General features: G+C 39.2%; 1 protein-coding gene across 2 annotated transcripts in view; it reads right to left on the bottom strand.

Moving 5' to 3' along the window:
* Nucleotides 1-6,090, bottom strand: part of RAB3GAP1 (RAB3 GTPase activating protein catalytic subunit 1) — a 95,928-nt gene extending 89,838 nt beyond the window's left edge. For both annotated transcript variants that reach the window (XM_065931445.1, XM_065931446.1), the window contains exons 1-3: nucleotides 6,047-6,090; nucleotides 5,890-5,945; nucleotides 641-716 (exon numbers count right to left, since the gene is read on the bottom strand). In XM_065931445.1, the coding sequence (XP_065787517.1) occupies nucleotides 641-716; nucleotides 5,890-5,945; nucleotides 6,047-6,064 (150 nt within the window). In that variant the 5' untranslated portion in view covers nucleotides 6,065-6,090. The remainder of the gene's footprint in view (nucleotides 1-640; nucleotides 717-5,889; nucleotides 5,946-6,046) is intronic.
* Between the last annotated feature and the right edge of the window lie 16,231 nt (nucleotides 6,091-22,321).

Raw genomic sequence — 22,321 nt, 5'->3', positions numbered from 1 at the left:
TTATTTTTTATGCTCTTACTCATATGGATAAAGAAAAGTCACAATGCTTTGAAAATCTCAAATTCTGTTTAACCACCATAAAGCTAAAAATCTCTAGCAAATATGAAAACTCAGAGCTCCTTAGAAACAGTTAAAGTGCAGTTAAGAATAGATTTTTAACAAAAACAAAGATTACTTGAAAAGAATTTGTCTAACAAAGCTCCTATATAAGCCCAAGACCAAATTGTTAGTTCCCTCCCCTGAAATACAGGAAATCAAGGTTTGTTCTCAGAGTATGTGCTTCAGTAAATATTTGGAGCATGGTTTATAAGCAAAACCATCATTATCTTGGATTAGGATTTTCAAACATTCTAAAGAAGAAAGCACGAGAAAAGTAATCATCAGGAGAAGCAGAAATAAAATCACTCACAAAGAACAACATTATACATATAAAATTTTATTATTAAAAAACAGTTCACAAATATCTTACAAATATTAATTGCCACAGATTCAAATCCAAGTTCTTCCAGATGCCATTTTATATTCATAAATTATACATAACTTTTAGAACATTTACTTTAAATGTACCAAATGCAGCAAAAGACTTAAAGAAGTTTCAAGGCAAATACTCTATTTAGAGACACCAGCAAATAGATCTGACCTTTTCAAGTGGCTTGCCCAAAGAGTTTCCAATCAATTTCCAATCATTCAAGACTTCTTCAACTTTGGAAATAAACCTAGGAAGGAGGAAAAAACTTTCAAACTATGTAATCACATTTTTTCCTATTGTTATACAATTTAAGTTGGGTTTTTTTTTAATATTTTAACATTTTTAACAGAAGGCTTGTAAAGTTTAGTATTGTTATTGTAAATTTATCAACGTGGAACAAAAAACAAAAAAGTAATCTTTAGCCCAAGAATTCTTAGATTTTAATTCTTTTTAGATTTTTTTAAAGTCTTAGATTTTTTTTCATTTTTCAAAAATCTACTGCCTACCCAATGCCATTCTGGTTTCTATAAAATATAAAATAAAAATAAATCTCTCCATATTGAAATGAAAATAGTAAACCTGGACAAGTAAAAACTGACAGACTAAAATGATACTATTAAGGATAACTGGGCTTCCCAAGTGGTGCCACTGGTAAAGAACCCGCCTGCCAATGCAGGAGACATGAGAGACACAGGTTCAACAGCTGGGTCAGGAAGATCCCCTGGAAGAGGGCATGGCAACAGACTCCAGTATTCTTGCCTGCCATGGACAGAGGAGAGTCTGGTAGTCTACCATAGGGTCACAGTCAGACACCACTGAAGCAACTCAGCACACACACACACAGGCTTCCTAGGTGGCACTTGTGGTAAAGAACCCACCTTCCAATGCAGGAGACTTAAGAGACAAGGGTTCAATCCCTGAGCAAGGAAGATTCCCTGGAGTAGGAAATGGTAATCCACTCCAGTAATCTTGCCTGGAGAATTCCATGGACAGAGGAGCCTGGCGGGCTACAGTCCATGGGGGTCACAAAGAGTCAGACACGACTTAGCACACACACATACACACATAAAGATAATTCTGAAACCAATAATCTCTTCACTATGCTCCAAATAACTTATCTATTTTAATTAACTTTCTTTAAAAATACTTATGAATTCTCTGATTTGCTTTCCACTCCTCCAAAAAACATTATTCGGGAACTTTGCCCATCAAAATAAAACAAGTTTTAATGGACACCTGGCAAGAAACAAAGTAGATTTGTCAGCTTTAAGGGATTTTAAACTATTCACTGTCTGATCTTTAATGATCAAGCAGACCTATCAAAGAGAATGAATTCGGACTAGCAATACACTCTATACCAGCAAATGAACACTGTCAAATCTCAGTAGTAGTGTTCAATATATATAAAAGGACACTTTCAGCTTAGTCGCTCAGTTGTGTCCAATTCTTTGTGACCTCATGGACTGTAGCTCGCCAGGCTCCTCTGTCCATGGGGATTTTTCAAGCAAGAATACTGGAGTGGGTTGCCATGCCCTCCTCCAGGGGATCTTCCCAATCCAGGGATCCAATTCGGGTCTCCAGCACTGCAGGCAGATTCTTTACTGTATAAGCCACCATAGAAGCCCAAGCCATCAAGAAGCTGACTACTTATACTATATATGTATGATGCAATCTAACAGCAACACTGCTCTTCTAAAACATCTACATATTATTGCCAGAGTACTAAAATTAATTCTAGTAAAAACACATTCACAAGTATCAGGTTTTGCCATCAGGAACATTATAAATTATTATTTACATTCTTGAAGTAAGTTTTTATGATTCAACTATACCTTCTAATTATTCCTCTTTAAAATGAAGATATTAATATAGTATTTTGAAGGGATTCAAATGGCAATTATCAGCTCTAATAAAGAGTGCTCTAGAAATAATATGTTTACAAAACAAAATAAAAATTTAAATGTATGTATATGTGAGTGAAAATCTGTACATGAAATATATATTACATTTATAAAGGTAAAAAACGGGAAAGTATCTTAGGTCCAACTGCAGCAAAAAGTTGTAAATTAATGACATATCCACTCAATGGACTAATATGTACCCATTAAAAATGTTTTGAAGCCCGCTTGAGGAAATAAGAAAAAGTCGATATGTTAAATGAAAACATGAAGCTATAAATATAAGTATGAATACAGTTTAACATAAGTTTATAACACACACAGATTACATGGAATTTTCTCGAAATATTAATAGTAGCTATCTCCTGGTGGTAGAATTACAGGTGATTTTCCTTTTTTTCTTTTATAATAAAGTATTTCAATAAATATCAGGGCTTCCCTGATAGCTCAGTTGGTAAAGTTCAATTCCTGGGTCAGGAACATCCACTGGAGAAGGGACAGGCTACCCACTCCAGTATCCTTGGGCTTCCCTTGTGGCTCAGCTGGTAAAGAATTCGCCTGCAATGCAGGAGACCTGGGTTTGATCCCTGGGTTGGGAAGATCCCCTGGAGAAGGGAAAGGCTACCCACTCCAGTATTCTGGCCTGGAGAATTCCATAGACTGCATAGCCCATGGGGTTGCAAAGAGTTGGACACAACTGTGTGACTTTCACTTCACTTCACGTTAATAAAAGGGCTTCCCAGGTGGCACTAGTAGTAAAGAACCCCCTTGCCAATGCAGGAGACTTAAGAGACTCGGGTTCCATCTCTTGGTTGGGAAGATCTGCTAGAGAAGCAAATGGCAACCCACTCCAGTATTCTTGCCTGGGGAATCACATGGACAAAGGAGCCTGGAAGGCTACAGTCCATAGCATCACAAAGAGTCAGACCCTACTGAAGGGATTTCACATTTTAATTTCACAGTAAAAGAAGGAACACCTTAAAATATTCACTGTTAGCAATACTATCAGTACTAAAATAGACCAAAACTGGAGCCTATTCTGTAAGTATTGAGATTTGATTAGAAAAATGTAATAACTACCCCTGAAAGCTTTCTAGATCTCACCTGAAGGAACACTTCCTCTTACTCCTCAATATTAGGTTCTTTTGTTATATGCTCTTAAAAACTGTTTCTCTCTCTTCTCAGCTCTCATTTCAACTGTAACTACAGACTCACTTGTATTATTATTTATTCACATCCTTCTTTTCCATTAGTTTATATGTTCATCAACAGCAGGAACCAACTGCTTTCACTGACCACCACATCCTCATGCCCTGCATTGTGCTTGATACATGTTCACTCAATATTTTTTCAACGAACAAATAATGAAAGGAGTTATTGGTTTCTATAAATTGCCATACAGCTCATAACATACTGACAAGAAATTTCATTCAAACATTAAACTCAAGGTTTAAAAGACTCCAAAGTCTTACCATTTTCCTACGAACTGTAAAATGCTAGTTTCATTCTATAAACAAGAACATAAAGCCAAAAATCAAATTTCCTACTACTTTGAGGTAGTTTTCATAACTCCGTTAACAACTACCTCCAAATAAGGAGTTAGAAGGATTTAATATTCCACCTGAGGATATTTTAAATATTTAGCTAGTGGAAAACGATCATTTACCCATTAAATTCTCTAATTTTTCCTCAATTCACTCTCAAAATTCAAACTACTACATTTTCTAACTACCTTTAAGACATTAAGTTATTATTTCAAATGCAACAGGTCTAAAACTATATTCTTCTCTCTTTGTCACTTTCTTATCTTCACTCTCCTAGGCAAGAAACTGCAGTTTCATGTTTTTTTTTCTCCTACATCTCATCAAGTTTATCTTCTACTTCTTTGAAATGTCTTACAATCTTCCCTCCTACCCTTTCTCTCCAGTTTCCTAATCACCAACCTAACCAAAATAGTAACTCACTTGCCTTCATTTCACCTCATCTTGGCAAACAGCTCTCATAACACAAAATCAAGGGTCTCTCGCTACTGCTCTGTAATGGCTCTAAAGCATGGTCTCTTGACCCAGCAGTAGCACCTGGGATTTTCTTAGAAATGAAAATTTTTGAATCCACCTCAGACGTACAGAATTATAAACTAGGATTCTGATGCACACTAAAGTTTGAGAATCACTAGTCTTAAAGCATCAAATTTAGATTCCTCTACTTAGCTTTGGAGGTTGTCTATAACCTGGTTTTATCTTAATAATCTTATTAATTTTCCTTCAACAAACAGTCTTCACTCCAATAAAGACGTTTCATTAAATCCCAAAGGTTTTCACCTGTCTCTGCTCCTGTCAGGACCCTCTCATATTTAACCAGTTTTTTTTTCCATTTAACCAGTTATTTTCCACTTTCCAAGCCTGGCACATTTCCCGTCTTTTCTATGAAAATACCTCCAACAATTAAAACCCACAATTACCATCCTTATACTAACATAACTATTTGCTGTTTTGTTTTTTTAACACAGAGATCAAAGGATTTGTTTTGATTTTGTTCTTTTCTGTTAGTGTACTTCTGAACACATAGTACCTACTCAATAAAGCCTGCCTGGGTGGTCATGTGTTACCTTTTTGGGGGTGGTGGGGGTGGGGCGGGGACCACAGGTCAAACTAGCATCCCAGCAGGGAGCTTTCCTATGCCATTTAATGACATGACATTCACAACCAGATGGATGTCCTCTCCCAATCAGAAAGATTATAAAATATTCCAACAAGCTAACTGCTGACCTCAGTACTCAAAAAATCTGAAGGGCCTCTTGGACGACGAACTGACAACATCTCGACCTAAGCCATCACTCCTCCACAAACTTGGCATTCAACTAATTTCAGTGATCCAACAATTTCACTCAGCTGCTCAACTGGAGTTTAACGATACAGGAATTTGGAGTTTCGATGGCAAAGGAAGCCTGGGTCACATTACCCACTGAAATGGAACAACCAAGCGTTCCAAAGCCACACACAAACTGTTTCGAAAGGTTAACCTAAAACAAAGAATGGAGATGGTGGAAGTGTGGCAGATGGACAACCACCAGGATTCAGAAGAAAGGCCTCCTCTTGAAACGGATGTACAAGGAAAGGGGGGAGAAAAAAAGCAGCTGCGAAGTTTGTTGCTTACTATAACAAACGAATTAGTTACACGGAAATTAACACAGGAACGGAAGGTAGCTTCCGGAACTGTTTCGGCGGGTGATCAACAACTAGAGGACCAAAAGTCTAATGAAAGTGATTTTAAAAGGAAAGAAAACAAAACTTCGGAGAGCCAGAGTCTCCGGGGTTTGACAGATGGGGGCGGGCCGGGGCTTGTCAGACCCGAGACGTGGAAGAGGCTTGCGGTGGACCACAGAAGGGAGGAAGCGAAGACGGGGGAGCCAAGGGGCTTACTTTTCCCGCAGAAGTGGCGTCACTTGTGGTCAAGGTTGGGGAAGTAGCCGGGCGGGCCCGGGGCCCAAACTGCTGGTAACCAATGATACGACTCACTCACCTTTCCCATTCCGAAGCAGTGGTGAAGTCCGTGATCTCAAATACCTCGGACTCGGGCTGCGTAAGTGAAAAGAAAGAAAGAGATTGAGCTCCCAGGCGCTGACACGGAAGGGCTAACTTAAACAGAGACAGGGATAGGTAGGGGGCAGACACCTCACCTCACTGTCAGCCGCCATCTTGGGGAACGCCGATGTGGTCGCTAGGACTGCCGGGAAAAAAAGCAGGAAGGCGAGGGGAGGGGGGGAATAGGGGAGCCGAGAACGTGCGGGGGCGGGGCGAGGGCGGAGCCTACACGCAGGCCCGCCCTCGGAGGCACCTCTTCCGGTTAGTTTGGCTAAGCCTCCTGAGGCTGAAGGCATGTAATTTTTCTTCTGTAATAATACATTTTGTTCCTGAGAAGAAAGAACTTACACTACCATCAAGTCCCCGTTCTCTAGCTGATTTAACAAAATTTAAAATTATCCTGTAGAGTAATGAATTCAGGAAAGGAGCAGAAGCAAGAGCAAGGCCCTAGACTCATACGGGTATGATTCTATGAAAAAACCTAAAACATATTGGTTTTGTTCTTGTTTTTAATCAATTGCAAGGCACTGAGCTAGATGCTGTAATATCCACCATCCCTCACCTCTTACCCCTCAAAGAATTCAGGCAGTTTGGGTAAGTCATCAAAACCATTATACCAGTTATCTGGTATCTGAGAAGAGCAACATGCTGTTTAATGAACACTTTTTAAGCCATGAGGAATAGGAGTGCCAGCTACCTGTTAGTCATTATATCTCGTACATTCTGAAACTTTTACAGAGGAAATCATATCATGTCCAGGATTTGTTTCAAATAGTTGGAGGAGGAGGAGGGTTGTTGTTTTTTAGTTGCTACTCTTTGGGACTCCATGGACTGTAGACCTTCAGGCTCATCTGTCCATGGGATTTCCCAGGCAAGAATAGTGGAGTGTCTTACCATTTCCTTCTCCAGGGGATCTTCACAACCAGATCAAACATGCATCTCCTGCGATGGTAGGCAGATTCCTTACCGCTGAGCCACTAGGGAAGCCCTAGGGAAGTGGATATGGCTAGAAATAAAACAAGATTAGCCATGGGCACATAAGCTATTGTTTAAGCTATTGATGGGTACATGGATATGTATACTTTTCTCTCAACTTCTACTAGGTCCGAAATTTTTCATAATTAAAAGCTTTTTTTTCCTTAAATTCTCCTGTTATTTATTTTTCTTTTTGGCCACACCACGGGGCATGAGGGATCTTAGTTCCCAACCAGGGATGGAACCATGCCCCCTGCAGTGGAAGCACAGAATCTTAACCACTGGAAATCCAGGGAAGTCCCTAAAAGCTTTTTTTTAAGTTTTTTTTAAATTAAATCTCATTTAATGATTTTTTTTTTTTTTTTTTTTTTTTGCAACTCACAAGAAGGAATTTGTGGCTAGAGGACTCAGAAATACAGCTTTAGCAATTAAATATTTTAAGCTTAGGAGAGAGCAATATAAAAAATACAGTGATGTACATGGTGCAGATGAGGAAACTAAGGTCAGAAGAATTTGATACTTATTGCCACTGCCAAGACTTGAACCCCCATCCCTTGATATTCCTTCTAGTTTCAGTTCACTACACTAGTGGGAGTTGGAGTTACTACTATAACAATATTTCCCAAGAGGTCTTCATTCATACATAAGCATTTATTAGACACCTACTATAAGCCAGTCATTATGCTAGACTGCTAGGAAATGAAGACATACTGAAGATACAATCCCTGATTTCAAGTAACTCAAGATGGAGTAGGGAAACTGAAAATTTACTGCACGAACAAAAAGAAGAGGTACCATATGTATCAGCATCACCGTTAGCAATGTGGAGGCCAATGGTGACAATGACAAGAAGAATCTTCAGGGTCAGCTGAAGGGTAGAATGGAGGCAGCCAGGTTGGGGGCAGGGAAGGCTTCTAAGGGCAGAGAATAGCATATCCAGAGGCTTAAAGGTAGGAAAGTCTGATCTGTCTAACAAACTAAAAGACGACACCTACAGCACAGTGGTTGCAATGAGGTTGAAGAGGTAGACATGGACCAGACTTTAAAGAGCCTTCTATATGACCCTTATGTGAAGCAAGGTGGGCATTGCTAAAATGTTTTTAGCAAGAGAGTATTGTGGTCCAAAATATAAAATCCTTTACATTTTTCAGTGGTCTGGTTGCTATAGGAATGGATTGTGGGAGGTGGGTTGCAAAAGAAGTTGAACTAGCTAGTGACTATTACAGCATCCAATGGGAGATTGTGTGGAGGCTGACTGCCAGGGGTCAGCAGACAAGGTCAACTGATTTGATATGTATATTGCAGTTACAATAGTCAGAGCTTGGTGACATTAAATGCAGGGATAAGGGAAAGTTGCTTCCCAGTGGTAAAGAATCTGCCTGCCAATGCAGGAGACACAAGGGATGCTGGTTCAATCTCTGGTTGGGAAGATTCCCTGGAGAAGGAAATGGCACTCTAATGGCAGAAAATGAAGAGGACAAAAGAGCCTCTTGATGAAGGTCAAAAAAGAGAGCAAAAAAGCTGGTTTAAAACTCAATATTCAAAAAACTAAGATCATAGCATCTTGTCCCATCACTTCATTGCAAACAAAAGGGGAAAAAGTGGAAACAGTGGGAGACTTTATTTTCTTGGGCTCCAAAATCACTGCAGATGGTGACTACAGCTGTGAAATTAAAAGACGCTTGCTCCTTGAAAGGAAAGCTATAACAAGCCTAGACAGTCTATTAAAAAGCAGAGACATCACTTTATTGACAAAAGTCTGTGTAATCAAAGCTGATTTTTCCAGTAGTCATGTATGGATGTGAGAGTTGGGCCATAAAGAAGGCTAAGCACCAAAGAACTGATGCTTTTGAATTATAGTGCTGGAGAAGACTCTTGAGAGTCCCTTGGACTCCAAAGAGATCCAACCAGTCAATCCTATAGGAAATCAACAGTGAATATTCACTGAAAGGACTGGAACTGCAGCTGAATTTCCAATACTTTGGCTACCTGATGCTAAGAGCCAACACATTGGAAGAGACCCTGATGCTGGGAAAGACTGAAGGCAGCAGAGGATTGGGGGCAGCAAAGGATGGGATGATTAAATAGCAACACTGACTCAGTGGACATGAATTTGAGCAAACTCCAGGATACAGTGGAGGATGGGGAGCCGGACATGCAGTAGTTCAGAGGACTGCAGAAAGTTGGGCCCGACTAAGCGACTGAACAACAACAAATAAGGGAAAGGTGGGAATCAAAGAGCCATTCACTTAACTTTCTAAGATTCTCTCCAGCTGAAATATATTTGTATGTTTTAAGGTCAAGCAAACCCAGGTTCAGCCACTTACTACCTATAAGACTGGGCAAATAACGTAAACCCTCTAAACGTCAGTTTCTTCATTGTTAAAATTTGATTTGTAATACCTCTTAACCACATAGAACTGTGGCAAAGATTAAGTTCTATGCACATTTGCAGAGTGGTTACCAGGATGTCCTGGCATGTAGTAGGCGATCCATTATTTTACTAGCAATTATGATGATGCTTTATATAATGAAAGCTGTAATGTGTTACTCGCATGTGAGTATTTTTTTTCCTTTTTGGATAACCATTAAGAAGTTTCAGTGCATGCCAAAATCTGAAACTGAAAAACCACAAAGACTTTGCTGCATGGAGTTAAATTTCAGAAACTGTAGGAAACAAGCCTTATCAGGTTGCTAGGTAAAGTTTCCTTCCAAGTTATTTTTGGCTTCTTCTCCCTGGAGAAACTTTTTAAATAAGTTATTTGTTAAAGTGAAGTGTGAAGCCAGGATGCTAATGATGTAAAGTACCCAGGGGAGACACACTTTTATTAGATTTTCACTGGTTCGCGAAGCAGAAAAGATTTTGTTTCTTCAGTATTAAGAGCTATTTTGCTGCACGTCCAAAGGCAAGGGTTTTTCCATGCAAGTGTATTCCCTCTCTGGCATACCTTGCAGTTATTTCAAGGTGTTACCAATAATGGCCACAGGGAGAATTTTGACGCATAGGCAATTTAAGAGATTAGAGGCCTGGAAAAATCACCCTTGGCTTAGTCCTCAGAGGAATGCAGGGGCATCACAGTTTAATTAGGTCTTAGCGAGAGAGCAAACATTGTGAGAGGAGCAACAGCAATGGGATTGCACCATTCTCATCTGCCTTGATGGCCTCTATGCAGAGAGAATCAAGAATTGTCTGTGATATAGCTCTGAGACCAATTGCAGTAGAAGGTACAGCGGGAAGAGGAAGACACTATGAGAACAGGAAACTTAGAAGCTCTCTAAATCAAAACTATCAGGATTATCAAAATTATCAGTATTCATTCATTCATTCAGCAAAATTTATCAAGTATCTACTGTCATGGCAGTGAAGTGGAAAAAAGTGAAAGTGTTAGTCGCTCAGTTGTGTCCAACTCTTTGCAACCCCATGGACTGTGGCCCACAAGGCTCCTCTGTCTGTGGGATTTTCCAGGCAAGAATACTGGAGTGGGTTGCCATTCCCTTCTACAGGGGATCCTCCCAATCCAGGGATCAAACCCTTGTCTCCTGCATTGCAGATGGACTCTTTACTGCTGAAACCACCAGGGAAGTATGGCATGTCATAGTCAATCGTAGGGAGGGGTGCGAAGAATAATTCCTGCCCTCAAGGTGTCCACAGCTTGAGATGAGACAGAAAGAACTATAATATGATTTATAAAGGGAAGCACAATGGTTATTTATCTTCTTAAAGCTGTTTGTAAAATCAGTGGTGGAAAAATAATCGAGTAACCTTTCTTTTGGAAAATAGATGGGGAAACAGTGGAAGCAGTGTCAGACTTTATTTTTTTTGGCCCAAAATAACTGCAGATGGTGATTGTAGCCATGAAATTAAAAGATGCTTACTCCCTAGAAGGAAAGATATGACCAACCTAGATAGCATATTAAAAAGCAGAGACATCACTTTGCCAACAAACGTCCATCTAGTCAAGGCTATGGTTTTTCCAGTGGTCATGTATGGATGTGAGAGTTGGTGTTCTGTGAAGTTGGGTTTCTGTGAAGAAAGCTGAGCGCTGAAAAATTGATGCTTTTGAACTGTGGTGTTGGAGAAGACTCTTGAGAGTCCCTTGGACTGCAAGGAGATCCAACCAATCCATCCTAAAGATCAGTCCTGGGTGTTCATTGGAAGGACTGATGTTGAAGCTGAAACTCCAATACTTTGGCCACCTCATGCAAAGAGTTGAGTCACTGGAAAAGACCCTGATGCCGGGAAAGATTGAGGGCAGGAAGACAAGGGGATGACAGAGAATGAGATGGTTAAATGGCATCACTGACTCAATGGACATGAGTTTGAGTAAACTCCAGGAGTTGGCGATGGACAGGGAGGCCTGGCATGCTGCGATTCATGGGGTCTCAAAGAGTCAGACACGACTGAGCGACTGAATTGAACTGAACTGAACTGAACCTTTCTGAACACACAGGCAATATCATTTATCCTAAATAAGCAGTCCACTGTTTCTTGGACTAGAAAGAGTTACAGCCACCAAGGCAGGAATCTCTAGAGAATTTCAAGAGAAGTAATGCAAACTTCCTAACTCATCATTCATTCACTCCTTTGTTCATTCAGTAAACACCAGTTAAAAGCAGCTTCTATGTGCCTGACCCTGTTCTAGAAACTGAGAAACAAAAACTTAAAAACAAGATGCCAGCCCTCAGGAAGTTTCAAGTATAATTGAAGTCCCTCTAGGTGATAATGCTAAGTCAAGAACAGCTAGTTCTAATTCCCAAGTTTGTAACTTAACTTCTTGTCTGGTATTAGATCCAGAAAAGACAGTTCTTACTGGCAGGTTGACTTAGTTAGCCCATGTTTATATGTTTCTATTTAAACTATTCTATTGCTAATGTATTTTTAAACTCAGAATGTGAAAACAAAAGATTTTTAAAAAGTCATAAGAATTATGTACAAGTTTACAGAATGAGCATATTCTAGCTGTGTGGGGTGGTGTGTGTGGACAATTAATTACCATAGTTTACATATTCTTATTTAATCTCTGATCTTTCTTTGTCATAAGGAAAGATATGAACATGGATATGAACAATTCTAGCTACAGGTGATGAATAAATGCAAAAATTTAGTATAATCCTGACCTTTTGTATCATATTGTAAGACCTGCTAACTACATTTACATTAATATCTCCAGATATGTAACTATCTGCTCCTCAAAGCCCTTTTACCATCCCCTTCAGTCTAATTTCTAATTAGTCCATCTAGTCTAATTTCTAGACTAGATGGACTAATTTCAGTCTCAGCTGCTTCTGCTATTTTACTGTAGTGAATCTTCTTTCTTCCATTTATCTTTGCTCTTTGCTTTTGCCCATCTATGTACTGCAATATGGGCTTCCCTGTTGGCTCAGCAGTAAAGAATGCGCTTGCAATATGGGAGACCTAGATTCAATCCCTGGGTCGAGAAGATCCCCTGGAGGAAGGCACAGCAACCCACTCCAGTATTCATGTCCAGAGAATCCAAATCCCATGGACAGAGGAGCCTGGCAGGCTACAGTCCATAGGGTCACAAAGAGTCAGACACGACTAAAGTAACTGAGCATGTACTGCAATATACTTCCAAATATGAAATACTTAAATCACTATTTATAACCAAAGTCAGAGCCTGGGAGTTGTTTAATTTATCCGTGCACTATAATAGAAATGTCTTCTCATTGTAAAAGTTTCAAATAATATGCATAAAACAAATGGCCTCCTTTACTGTCTTCTCTATTTCTATACTCCTAAGATAAAATCACCAATACCAGTTGAGGGTAAATAATTTCAGACTCTTTCCTATCTTTTTACATAAACATTTATAGAGACACAATATAGGGTTTTAATTTTTTTAACCCCAATGTTCATTGCAACACTATTTACAATAGCCAAGACATGGAGGCAGGCTAGATGTCCATCAACAGATGAGTGGATAAAGAAGATGTGGTACACATATGCAATGGAATACTACCCATCCATTAAAAGGAAAAAAATTGAGTTAGTTGAAGTGATGTAGATGAACCTAGAGCCTGTCATACGGAGAGAAGTAAGTCAGAAATACAAAACAAACATCATATATTAACCCATATCTATGGAATGTAGAAAAATGGTACTGATGCTCCTATTTGCAGGGCAGGAATAGAAGTGCAGATATAGAAAACAGAATTGTGGATGGTGGGAGGGGGAGGGAAAGTGGGATGAATTGAGAGAGTAGCATTGAATAGCATTGACATATGTATACTACCATGTGTAAGATAGGCTGCTAGTGGGAGCCTGCTGGAAAGCAGAGGGAGTTCTGCTCAGTGCTCTGTGATGATGTAGAGGGGTGGGATGGGGGGTGCAAGGGAGGCTCAAGAGGAGGAGGCTATATGTATATATGTAGCTGACTCACCATGTTATACAGCAGAAGCTAGCATAACATTGTAAAGCAATTATATCCCAATAAAAATAATGTCTAGTACTTGATGCATGCCGAGCATTCGTATAATAACCCTATGAGGTAGATACTATTATTATCATACAGCCTTCCTTTACAGATGAGGAAACTGAGGCAGAAGCAGCATAGGTAAAGTGCGTAAGTCACGTGCCTACTAAATGGTAGGGCTGGCTTCTAGGCATGTGCTCTGAACCTCTTCAACCTTCCATTATCATACTACATGTTTAATTTGGCAACTCACTTTTTTTACCTGCCTATATGATTTGGAGCCCATTTAGAGCATTATATAAAGCTCCTTCTACCTTTTTTATACTGCTACACAGCACTCCAAAATCAAAGTTTGAATGCACCACTCATAAATTTTCTACCATGACTTGATATGTAGACTATTTACTATTTAAAGCTATTAATACATGCCATTCTTAGATGGGTGACAAGTGCATGGGTTCATGATACCATACTGTTTACTTTGCATGTTTGAAATTTTCCATGATAAATGTGTTCCCCTCAAAAATACTAGAGTAAAAATTAATTATGCCTACATCTTTGTGAACATGTGTGAAAATTATTCTAGGGTGGATCTGCAGGAGTGGAAATGCTGGGTTGAAGAGTATGTGCATTTTAAAGTATAACAGGTAGTACCAGATCACAATGTCCAAAATGAGCATTACTAATTTATATACCCACTAATAGTGTAAAAGAGTAGCCACTTCCTCACACATTTTATGCTATGAATCATTTAAGATTTTGCCAGTATGCTGAACAAAAAATGTTTTGATTTGCATCTCCCTGAGCCTTGGTGATATTAAGCGATTTTCCATGTGTTTGTTGACTATTCATATTCCTCTCCTATGAAGAGTGATTTCAAATCTTTTGCTTGTTTTTCTGTGGGATTGCAAGAGTCTATGTTTTTTTATAAAATCTGTCCAGATGAAGCTGACATTCAATCATATTTGGCTGTCAAGGCTTTACGGAACATCATTTTTGGCTCCCATCTCATGGAGTTGGAGTTGTCCCTGCTCACATTCTCTTTCTGAGCTGCAAAACAGAACACCTAAGTCAATGAAACCAACAACTCCACCCCATATACCCTACTCAGCATCACAAAAAACCCTGGTCTCTCTATCAGATTTCTCTAGACTGTTATGCCCCTTGAATCTCAATGCTTTCCTCCGTCTCTTTTCTCTGTCCACTGAGATGCCCAATTTATCTTCCTTCCTTTCCTTCACCATCACCCTACAACCCTCCATTCACTCTACCACCTCCTAGGTGGAAAAAAAGAGATTTGGAAGAAAGTGTTCTTCAGAAAAGTGCGTTCATTCCTTAAAAGCAGAAGGTCCCTTCATGGTCTTCCTGAAAACACTGCCACCTTTTCCTACAACTGCACTGCAGGGGACAAATGGGTCGTGCTTAATATGCAGAAGACATAGCTCACAACCAATCCACTGCTGCCTCAGCAGAAAAGCCCTTTTCAGAATTTTTAAATCCTTTAATCCTTTTCCACTCAGTATAGCGGGGTTGCCCAGATATTCAAAAGTATTCATTAGTGTATTCTTATAGCTAAGATTGGATTCAAAACTTCAATTTTTGTCCTTTTCAAGCCCCTCCACTTACAGCATCTCATTTGCTATATTGTTCACTGAAATCCTTTCTCCTCCTCTCTACCTAACCAGAAAAATAATAAAAACCATAGCTCTACTGAGAACTTGAGCTTGTTGCATAGTAAGCAAAATGCCACTACATAAAATTCTTCATTGTTTTCTCACTCTACTGTTGTGTACGTTTAGTTCTAGAAATAGTCACTGAGAACCTTCTCTGCGTAAAACATAAGACACAACAGCAGAACAAAGATACTTAAAACTTGTTACTTGTCTTCTAGAAAATAGAATGTAATGGAGAGATAAAAATAACTTGAAAACAAGTCAGACTCTGTCATAATAGAAGTATGAAATGACAGAATAGAGTGGATTGAAGGGGTGCTTATTGGATCAGAGAGACTAACAGAGCCTGGGAAGTATTAATACAAAGACCCTGATGAGTATAGCTGAAGGAGAGCTGTCTTTGGAACATGGTGACCACAAGTGAAGTGAAGTGAAGTGAAAGTCGCTTAGCCATGTCCGACTCTTTGCAATCTTATGGACGTCCATGGAATTCTCTAGGCCAGAATAATGGAGTGGGTAGCCTTTCCCTTCTCCAGGGGATCACCAGAGGGAGGACTTCATCACTGCGTCATTTCTCATTTCTTGATTTTTCTCCCCTAATGAAATTACTTTGCTTATTTTCTATTTTAGATTCTCAAACTTTTAGAATCAGAGGGGTTTTCTGAATTCATTTTACTCAACCCTTTCAATTTATAAATAGGAAAATGGTCTTCCCTGGTGGTGGCTCAGACGGTAAAGAACCTGCCTGCCATGCGGGAGACCTGGTATCCATCCCTGGGTTGGGAAGATTCCCTGGAGAGGGTATGGCAACCCATTCCAGTATTCTTGTCTGGAGAATTCCATGGACAGAGGAGCCTGACCAGCTATAGTCCATGGGGCCACAAGGAGTCGGACACAACTGAGCGACTAAGCACAAGCCCAAGTCACATAGCTAGATTACATTGAAGATGAGAATTCAGTCTAGATACTCCTCTTCTAGGGTTCCTTGCTCCCCTCCAAAATCTTTATTATTTTAATTTTTCTGCTTTTCTGTCTCTTGAAATACCTGATATCTCCTGTGAGGGGAACTCACAGGCATGTTTCAAAGATAATTGCATTCAGTAGCTAAATGTGGATGTGTGTATCATATTGTCAAATCAGATCCATACAGATCTAAAACATCATCCAATATCAAGCTTTATGAATAATTTCAGGAGTATAATCAATCAACAGGAACAGGCAAAACAGGGAGAAGCACCCAGGTCCTTTCTTCCCATGTAAGACATAATCTGTCTGTAATGAAACATTTCCATTTTACAGACATATAGCTGAATGATTTTTGTAACATTTTTCAGGAAGCCATGCTCCTTAACTTCAAAGATTTACCATCAGTTCAGTTCAGTTCAGTCACTCAGGCGTGTCTGACTCTGCAACCCCATGAATCGCAGCACACCAGGCCTCCCTGTCCATCACCAACTCCCGGAGTTTACTCAAACTCATGTCCATTGAATCAGTGATGCCATCCAGCCATCTCATCCTCTGTCGTCCCCTTCTCCTCCTGCCCCCAATCCCTCCCAGCATCAGCCTCTTCTCCAATGAGTCAACTCTTCGAATGAGGTGGCCAAAGTACTGGAGTTTCAGCTTCAGCATCAGTCCTTCCAATGAACACTCAGGACTGATCTCCTTCAGGATGGACTGGTTGGATCTCCTTGCAGTTCAAGGGACTCTCATAGACAGCCCTAAATAGGGAGATCCTGCAACGAGCACATTCTATAAACAAGGATGTTCCTCCTAGAAAATAACCATGTATCTTCCAGGAGTTTCAGTTATTGTCGTGTTTACAATACTGAGTTATTCATCAATACTTTCTTTCTTTGTCTGAGAATATCTTGACCTCTTCATCCCCAGTAATGGGAGAGGAATGGATGAAGGCCAACTGTATTAACTCCGTCCTGCCCAATATTTAAATATTTAATAAAAAGTAAATAGGTCCCATATGTGTATATCTTCCATAACACTACCAGATTCTCCATAGTGAGAAAAAGAAAAAAAAAAAAAACTGTAGTTTTTCCATATTTAACTACGATCAGAGGTGGCCGGGGTGGGAATGGGGGAAACGGTGGAGGTAGGAAATGGAAGTGTTAGAAGTTTGTGAACATCTTTAATCATAGACTGTAAAAATGTTATTTCACGTTGGTTTCTTGGAGCTGAAGAAGAAATAGAGACCTCAGGCAAGCAGTCATTTCCCAAGGCCTTTTATTTTATTCTGCCTTGATTTTTACAAAAATGTACTCATAAGAATATCCTTCAACCAAGAATGCTGTTATAGTTTTATATTTTGCCTTCAAAGCTTCCACTCACAAGTAGGTACTTACAGTAAACAAAGCACCGATTGCTTTTACATTTACCTCTGACTTCCACTGCTACACCTTACAATCTTTTCTCTGTAGAACTATCAATATGATTAAAGAAGCATCAGACATTGTCACTCCCTTGAGGAAAGTGCTCTGATGGTTTTATGTTGCACTTGGAATAAGTCAAACTCCTTATGATGCCTTTGAGGCCCTTCAAAATATGGCCCCTGCATACCTCTCCAATGTCAATTCTAGTACCTTCACCATCTTCCTGTAACTTTGACAAGTTATGTTTATACATACATTATGACCTTTGCCTCAGCTGTTCCCACTGCGTAGAATGCTCTGCCATCAACTATTCAAAGGACTGGCTGCTTCTTTTCATTCAAGTAGTAGGTCAAATGTTTACCTGTAAGGGAGACTTTCCATGTGCATGCAATCTAATAAAACTCTTTCTGTCCACAACTGTCAGTCTCTATCACTTTAATTTTCTTTGTGGCATTTGTTACCACTTGATAGTACCTTGATTATTTATTCATTTAGTCTACAATCTTATTTATCTGGTATTTCTACAGTGATGAGAATAAAGCTTTACACAAAAAGAGACATTCAAGATATGATGAATGAATGAATGAGTGGGCCCCGTTTTCCTTCAGGTATACCTTCAGATAATTTAACCTTACACCTCTTATTTGTTGTCCATAGAAGAACTGGTCTAAATAGTATATCCTACTATATTCCTGGAAAATCTAAAACATTCTTTGCTCTAATATCATGACTCAGCTCCTCCAATTTGTCTTTATTGTTATTGTTTTAGGTTAGGTCACCATTATTTTCCTGAATCTTTATAAAAATCTTCTCACTTTTATATCTGCCCCTGTCCTTGAATTAATTTTCAATCCTGCTGTCAGAATTTTTCCAAACCATAGGCCTGAATGTCCCTCTCCATGAATAAAATCTTTTTTTAAGTCTTTATTGAATTTGTTACAATATTGCTTCTGCTTTATGTTTTGGTTTTTTGGCCTCAAGGCATGTGTAATCTTAGCTCCCCAGCCAGGGATCAAACCTGCACCCTCTCCATTGGAAGGCAAATTCTTAACTCCTGGACCACCAGGGAAGTTCCTGAATAAAATCTTTTAATCTCTCTCTCAATTCAGCTGGAAATAGCCTCACTTTCTGTTCTCCTCATTTATTCTGCATTCTAACTGCACACACATACATGAAACACAATTTTCCCAATATTTCATGCCTTTATCTTTCCTTTAGACATGCTGCTGTTTAGTCTATCTGCAATGTCCCTCTGTCTCTGGTTTATACCTGATGAACTATTTGTCCTTCAAGTTTCAGCTCAGACAAATATCTTTCTTTGAAATTCCCTATGCCCTTCTGTTAATCCTTAGTATCTCAGAATGTGACTAGGTCTGGAGATAAGTCCTTTGAAGAGGTGACTGAGTTAAAATGAGATCAAAAAGGCTGGCTTAAAAAAAAACAAAAAGCTGGCTTAAAACTCAACATTCAAAAAACTAAGAACATGGCATCTGGTCCCATCACTTCATGGCAAATAGATGGGGAAACAATGGAAACAGTGACAGACTTTATTTTCTTGGGGCTCCAAAATCACTGCAGATGGTGACTGCGATCATGAAATTAAAAGATGCTTGTTCTTTGAAAAAAGAGCTATGACAAACCTAGGCAGCATATTAAAAAGCAGAGACCTTTGCTGACAAAGATCCGTATAGTCAAAGCTATAGCTTTTCTAGTAATCATGTACAGATGTGAGAGTTGGACCATAAAGAAGGCTGAGCATCAAAGACTTGCTGCCTTTGAACTGTGGTGTTTCTTTGGGAGCCCCTTGGACTGCAAAGAGATCAAACCAGTCAATCCTAAAGGAGATCAGTCCTGAATATTCATTGGAAGGACTGATTCTGAAGTTGAAGCTCCAATACTTTGGCCATCTGATGCAATGAGCTGACTCATTGGAAAAGATCCTGATGCTGGGAAAGATTGAAGGCAGGAGGAAAGGGGGATGACAAAAGGAAGAGATGGTTGGATGACATCACTGACTCAATGGACGTGGGTTTGAACAAGCTCTAGGAGATAGGGAAGGACAGGGGAGCCTGGCATGCTATAGCCTATGGGGTTGCAAAGAGTTGGACACGACTGAGCGACTGAAAAACAACAAATATGGGCCCTAATCCAAGCACACTTACAAAAAGAGGAGATTATGTAAAACACATGCAGAGACACCAGGGAGAAAAGATCATGTGAGGACACAGTGAGAATGATCCATCTGCTAACCAAGGAGAGAGGCCTCAGGAGATAAGAAACCCACTGACACCTTGATCTTGAACTTCCAACCTCCAAAACTGTGACAAAATAAGTAATTGTTGTTTAAGACGCCCAGACTGTGGCATTGTGTTATGGAAGCCTTAGCAAACTAATATATCCCCCTCCCCCCAGATTAAACACTCCTTTCTCATATTTCTTTAGAGCCTTTTACACAGCTCCATGCTGTCCTTATCACCTAATATGTTCCTGTTTTTTTGCATGCTCATCCCATTACTGCTTCTGAAAATCTGAGTTTCTATTAAACAAAACAAAAGGTGATCTGAATGACTATTTCTGAAAATGAGATTGAAGAGGAGGATTACTCTTTGGGGAATCAAGTGAAAAGTTCATGAATTGCAGACCACTTTGAACCCAAGGGTAACCTAGAGAAATGCTAAACATCAGAAACTACAGTACTTGAAACTTTCTCTTGACATAAAAGCTTAATAGAGTACTATTCTTCCTGTGAGTAGAAACAAAGGAGGTTGAGGAAGTAAAAGCAGAGTAACAACCTGTATATACTTGGATTTATGTCAAACTGGGTCAGGCTGAATTGGGTGATGAAAGAGTGTGCATAAACCCAGCAGTCTTTCAGTGGTTTTTAACCCTGATGTGTGTGTGTGAGTATGTGAGTATATGAGTGTGTGTGTGTATGTGTGTGTATTGCATGTTAGCTTAGTAAAAGTGGTGAATATTTCAACACTGTAGTCAGGCTATTCAGATTTAATCCCCAGCTCTACCTTTTATTGGCTGATGGTGATTGTAGTATCTATTACATAGAGTTGTTGTGAAGGTTAAATGACATCATTAATGTAAAGGACAGGGACTTCGCTGGTGGTCCAGTAGTTAAGATTCTGTGCTTCCACTCTAGGGGTATGGTTTTGATCCCTGGTTTGGGGAAATTCCACATGCCATGCAGCGCAGCAAAGAAAAGGGCTGCATCTCATGTGAAGGATGAACCTAGTAAGCATTTAATAAATGTTAGTTGTTGCTATGATAAAATATTTGAACTCTATTCAGTTGAGCATATATAGTGTGAACTACATGGTTAGAAGAGAAACCCCTACATGCTACAGTTAGTGGTAGAAAGAATTTGGCAGCACACAGATGACGGGTGACCTTATGTTTTGATTGACCTGAGTCTACTTCCTCATGAGTATGCTTTTGTAGACCATAATTTTAAAGTCTCTTCCACCTGGGTTTATTATCACTTATGACTCAGACAAAAATGCAGTCTATTTATTGAAACCTTTGCTTGGTAATAGCACAAGTCCAGACAAGAAATATGTTCTCATATAAGAATTTCCATTTACTAGTGTTTTCCCAAGCATGTGTTCTAAGAACACAACCAGTCTGGGGATATTCTATGGGATCCTCCCCGTAACCTATATTCAGATTTGGAAAGGGACTCATTTGGCACATTACAATGATTATAAAGGCACAGTTTTCCTGGAAAAAATCTCAGTGGGTAAGGTAACAACAACATTTGTGCCAAACATGCAAATGCATAGGAGTCTAACTCAAGCATTTAAACAGCAACTCTGAAGAATGTACAACACTTAATTTCCCTTCTTGAATGAGACTGTCCCACTTTCAAGTCTCCAAGCTAAATGCACAGTGGATGGTTGCCCAGGTGACAGTCCGTAAACTAAGCAACCTCTGCAGCTAACAGAAGGGTTGGTACACACAGAACCAGTTGTAATTATCTTTTTATTTTACAAGTACTTGGCACTAGCTGTGAAACATTGGAAAATAATCAAAGAAAAAAAATCTATATCTATGCTGCTTCTAAATGGATCCATTGTTGAAGGGTGGGTTGACAGTTGTTCCAGGAATCAGTTCCATGATGAATTAGGATGATGTTGACTGCTGTTTGTCTTGGTGTCTCAACTGTGTATCAACTTCCTCAGCAAAACATAGAACAGGTAAGCCGAATCTCCACTTTTCATCACATTTTATGTTGCAACTTTTTTTTCTCCCCAGGGATGTCCCAGTGGAGGAACATTAGGTAAACTGATAGAGGAAACTATGTCTTAATCTCAAATAATTATATCCTCCGAGTTCTTGGAATAAGCTATTTTTGACTTTTCAAGTATTGAGATAATCCCTTCTAATACTTTATAAAAATGACTCTAGACCATAGGCTAACTGCATAAGGACAAAAAAATATACAAAAATACTTGTGTTCATTGAATTATACCCAGGAACAACCTTTTATTTTAGTTTAATCACCAGTATATCTGTTAATTTTATTTGGTATAAACCTTCTTGAACTACTCGGTATTATATGTGTCCTCAGTCATATTTTCTCAACATAAAAGGGGATTCCCATTATTTTAAGTCTTAATTACATACGATTCCAAATCAAGGGTATACTATAATAAAAAGATTTTGTTTTACAAGTAGATTAACCATGCGTATAATTAAAAAAAAAAACAACTGGGCTTCAACAGATACTAAGCCAGAAATCCCTGTGGAATGAAATGTTATTGCTTAAAAATATCATCAGTCCTAACAATTCTAAAAGAAAAATTGAGAAAAACTTTTTTTATGAAAAAATTTAAGCTGTGAATGTACAGAATGAAGATCAGAAGAGAAATGTAACTCACTAATAAAAAGCAAAGTGG

This window comes from Muntiacus reevesi, chromosome 3 (genome assembly GCF_963930625.1).
Source record: "Muntiacus reevesi chromosome 3, mMunRee1.1, whole genome shotgun sequence".
Lineage (NCBI taxonomy): Eukaryota > Metazoa > Chordata > Mammalia > Artiodactyla > Cervidae > Muntiacus > Muntiacus reevesi.
The sequence above is the reverse complement of the archived record's forward strand: the minus strand, read 5'-3'. Positions and strand labels throughout refer to the sequence as shown.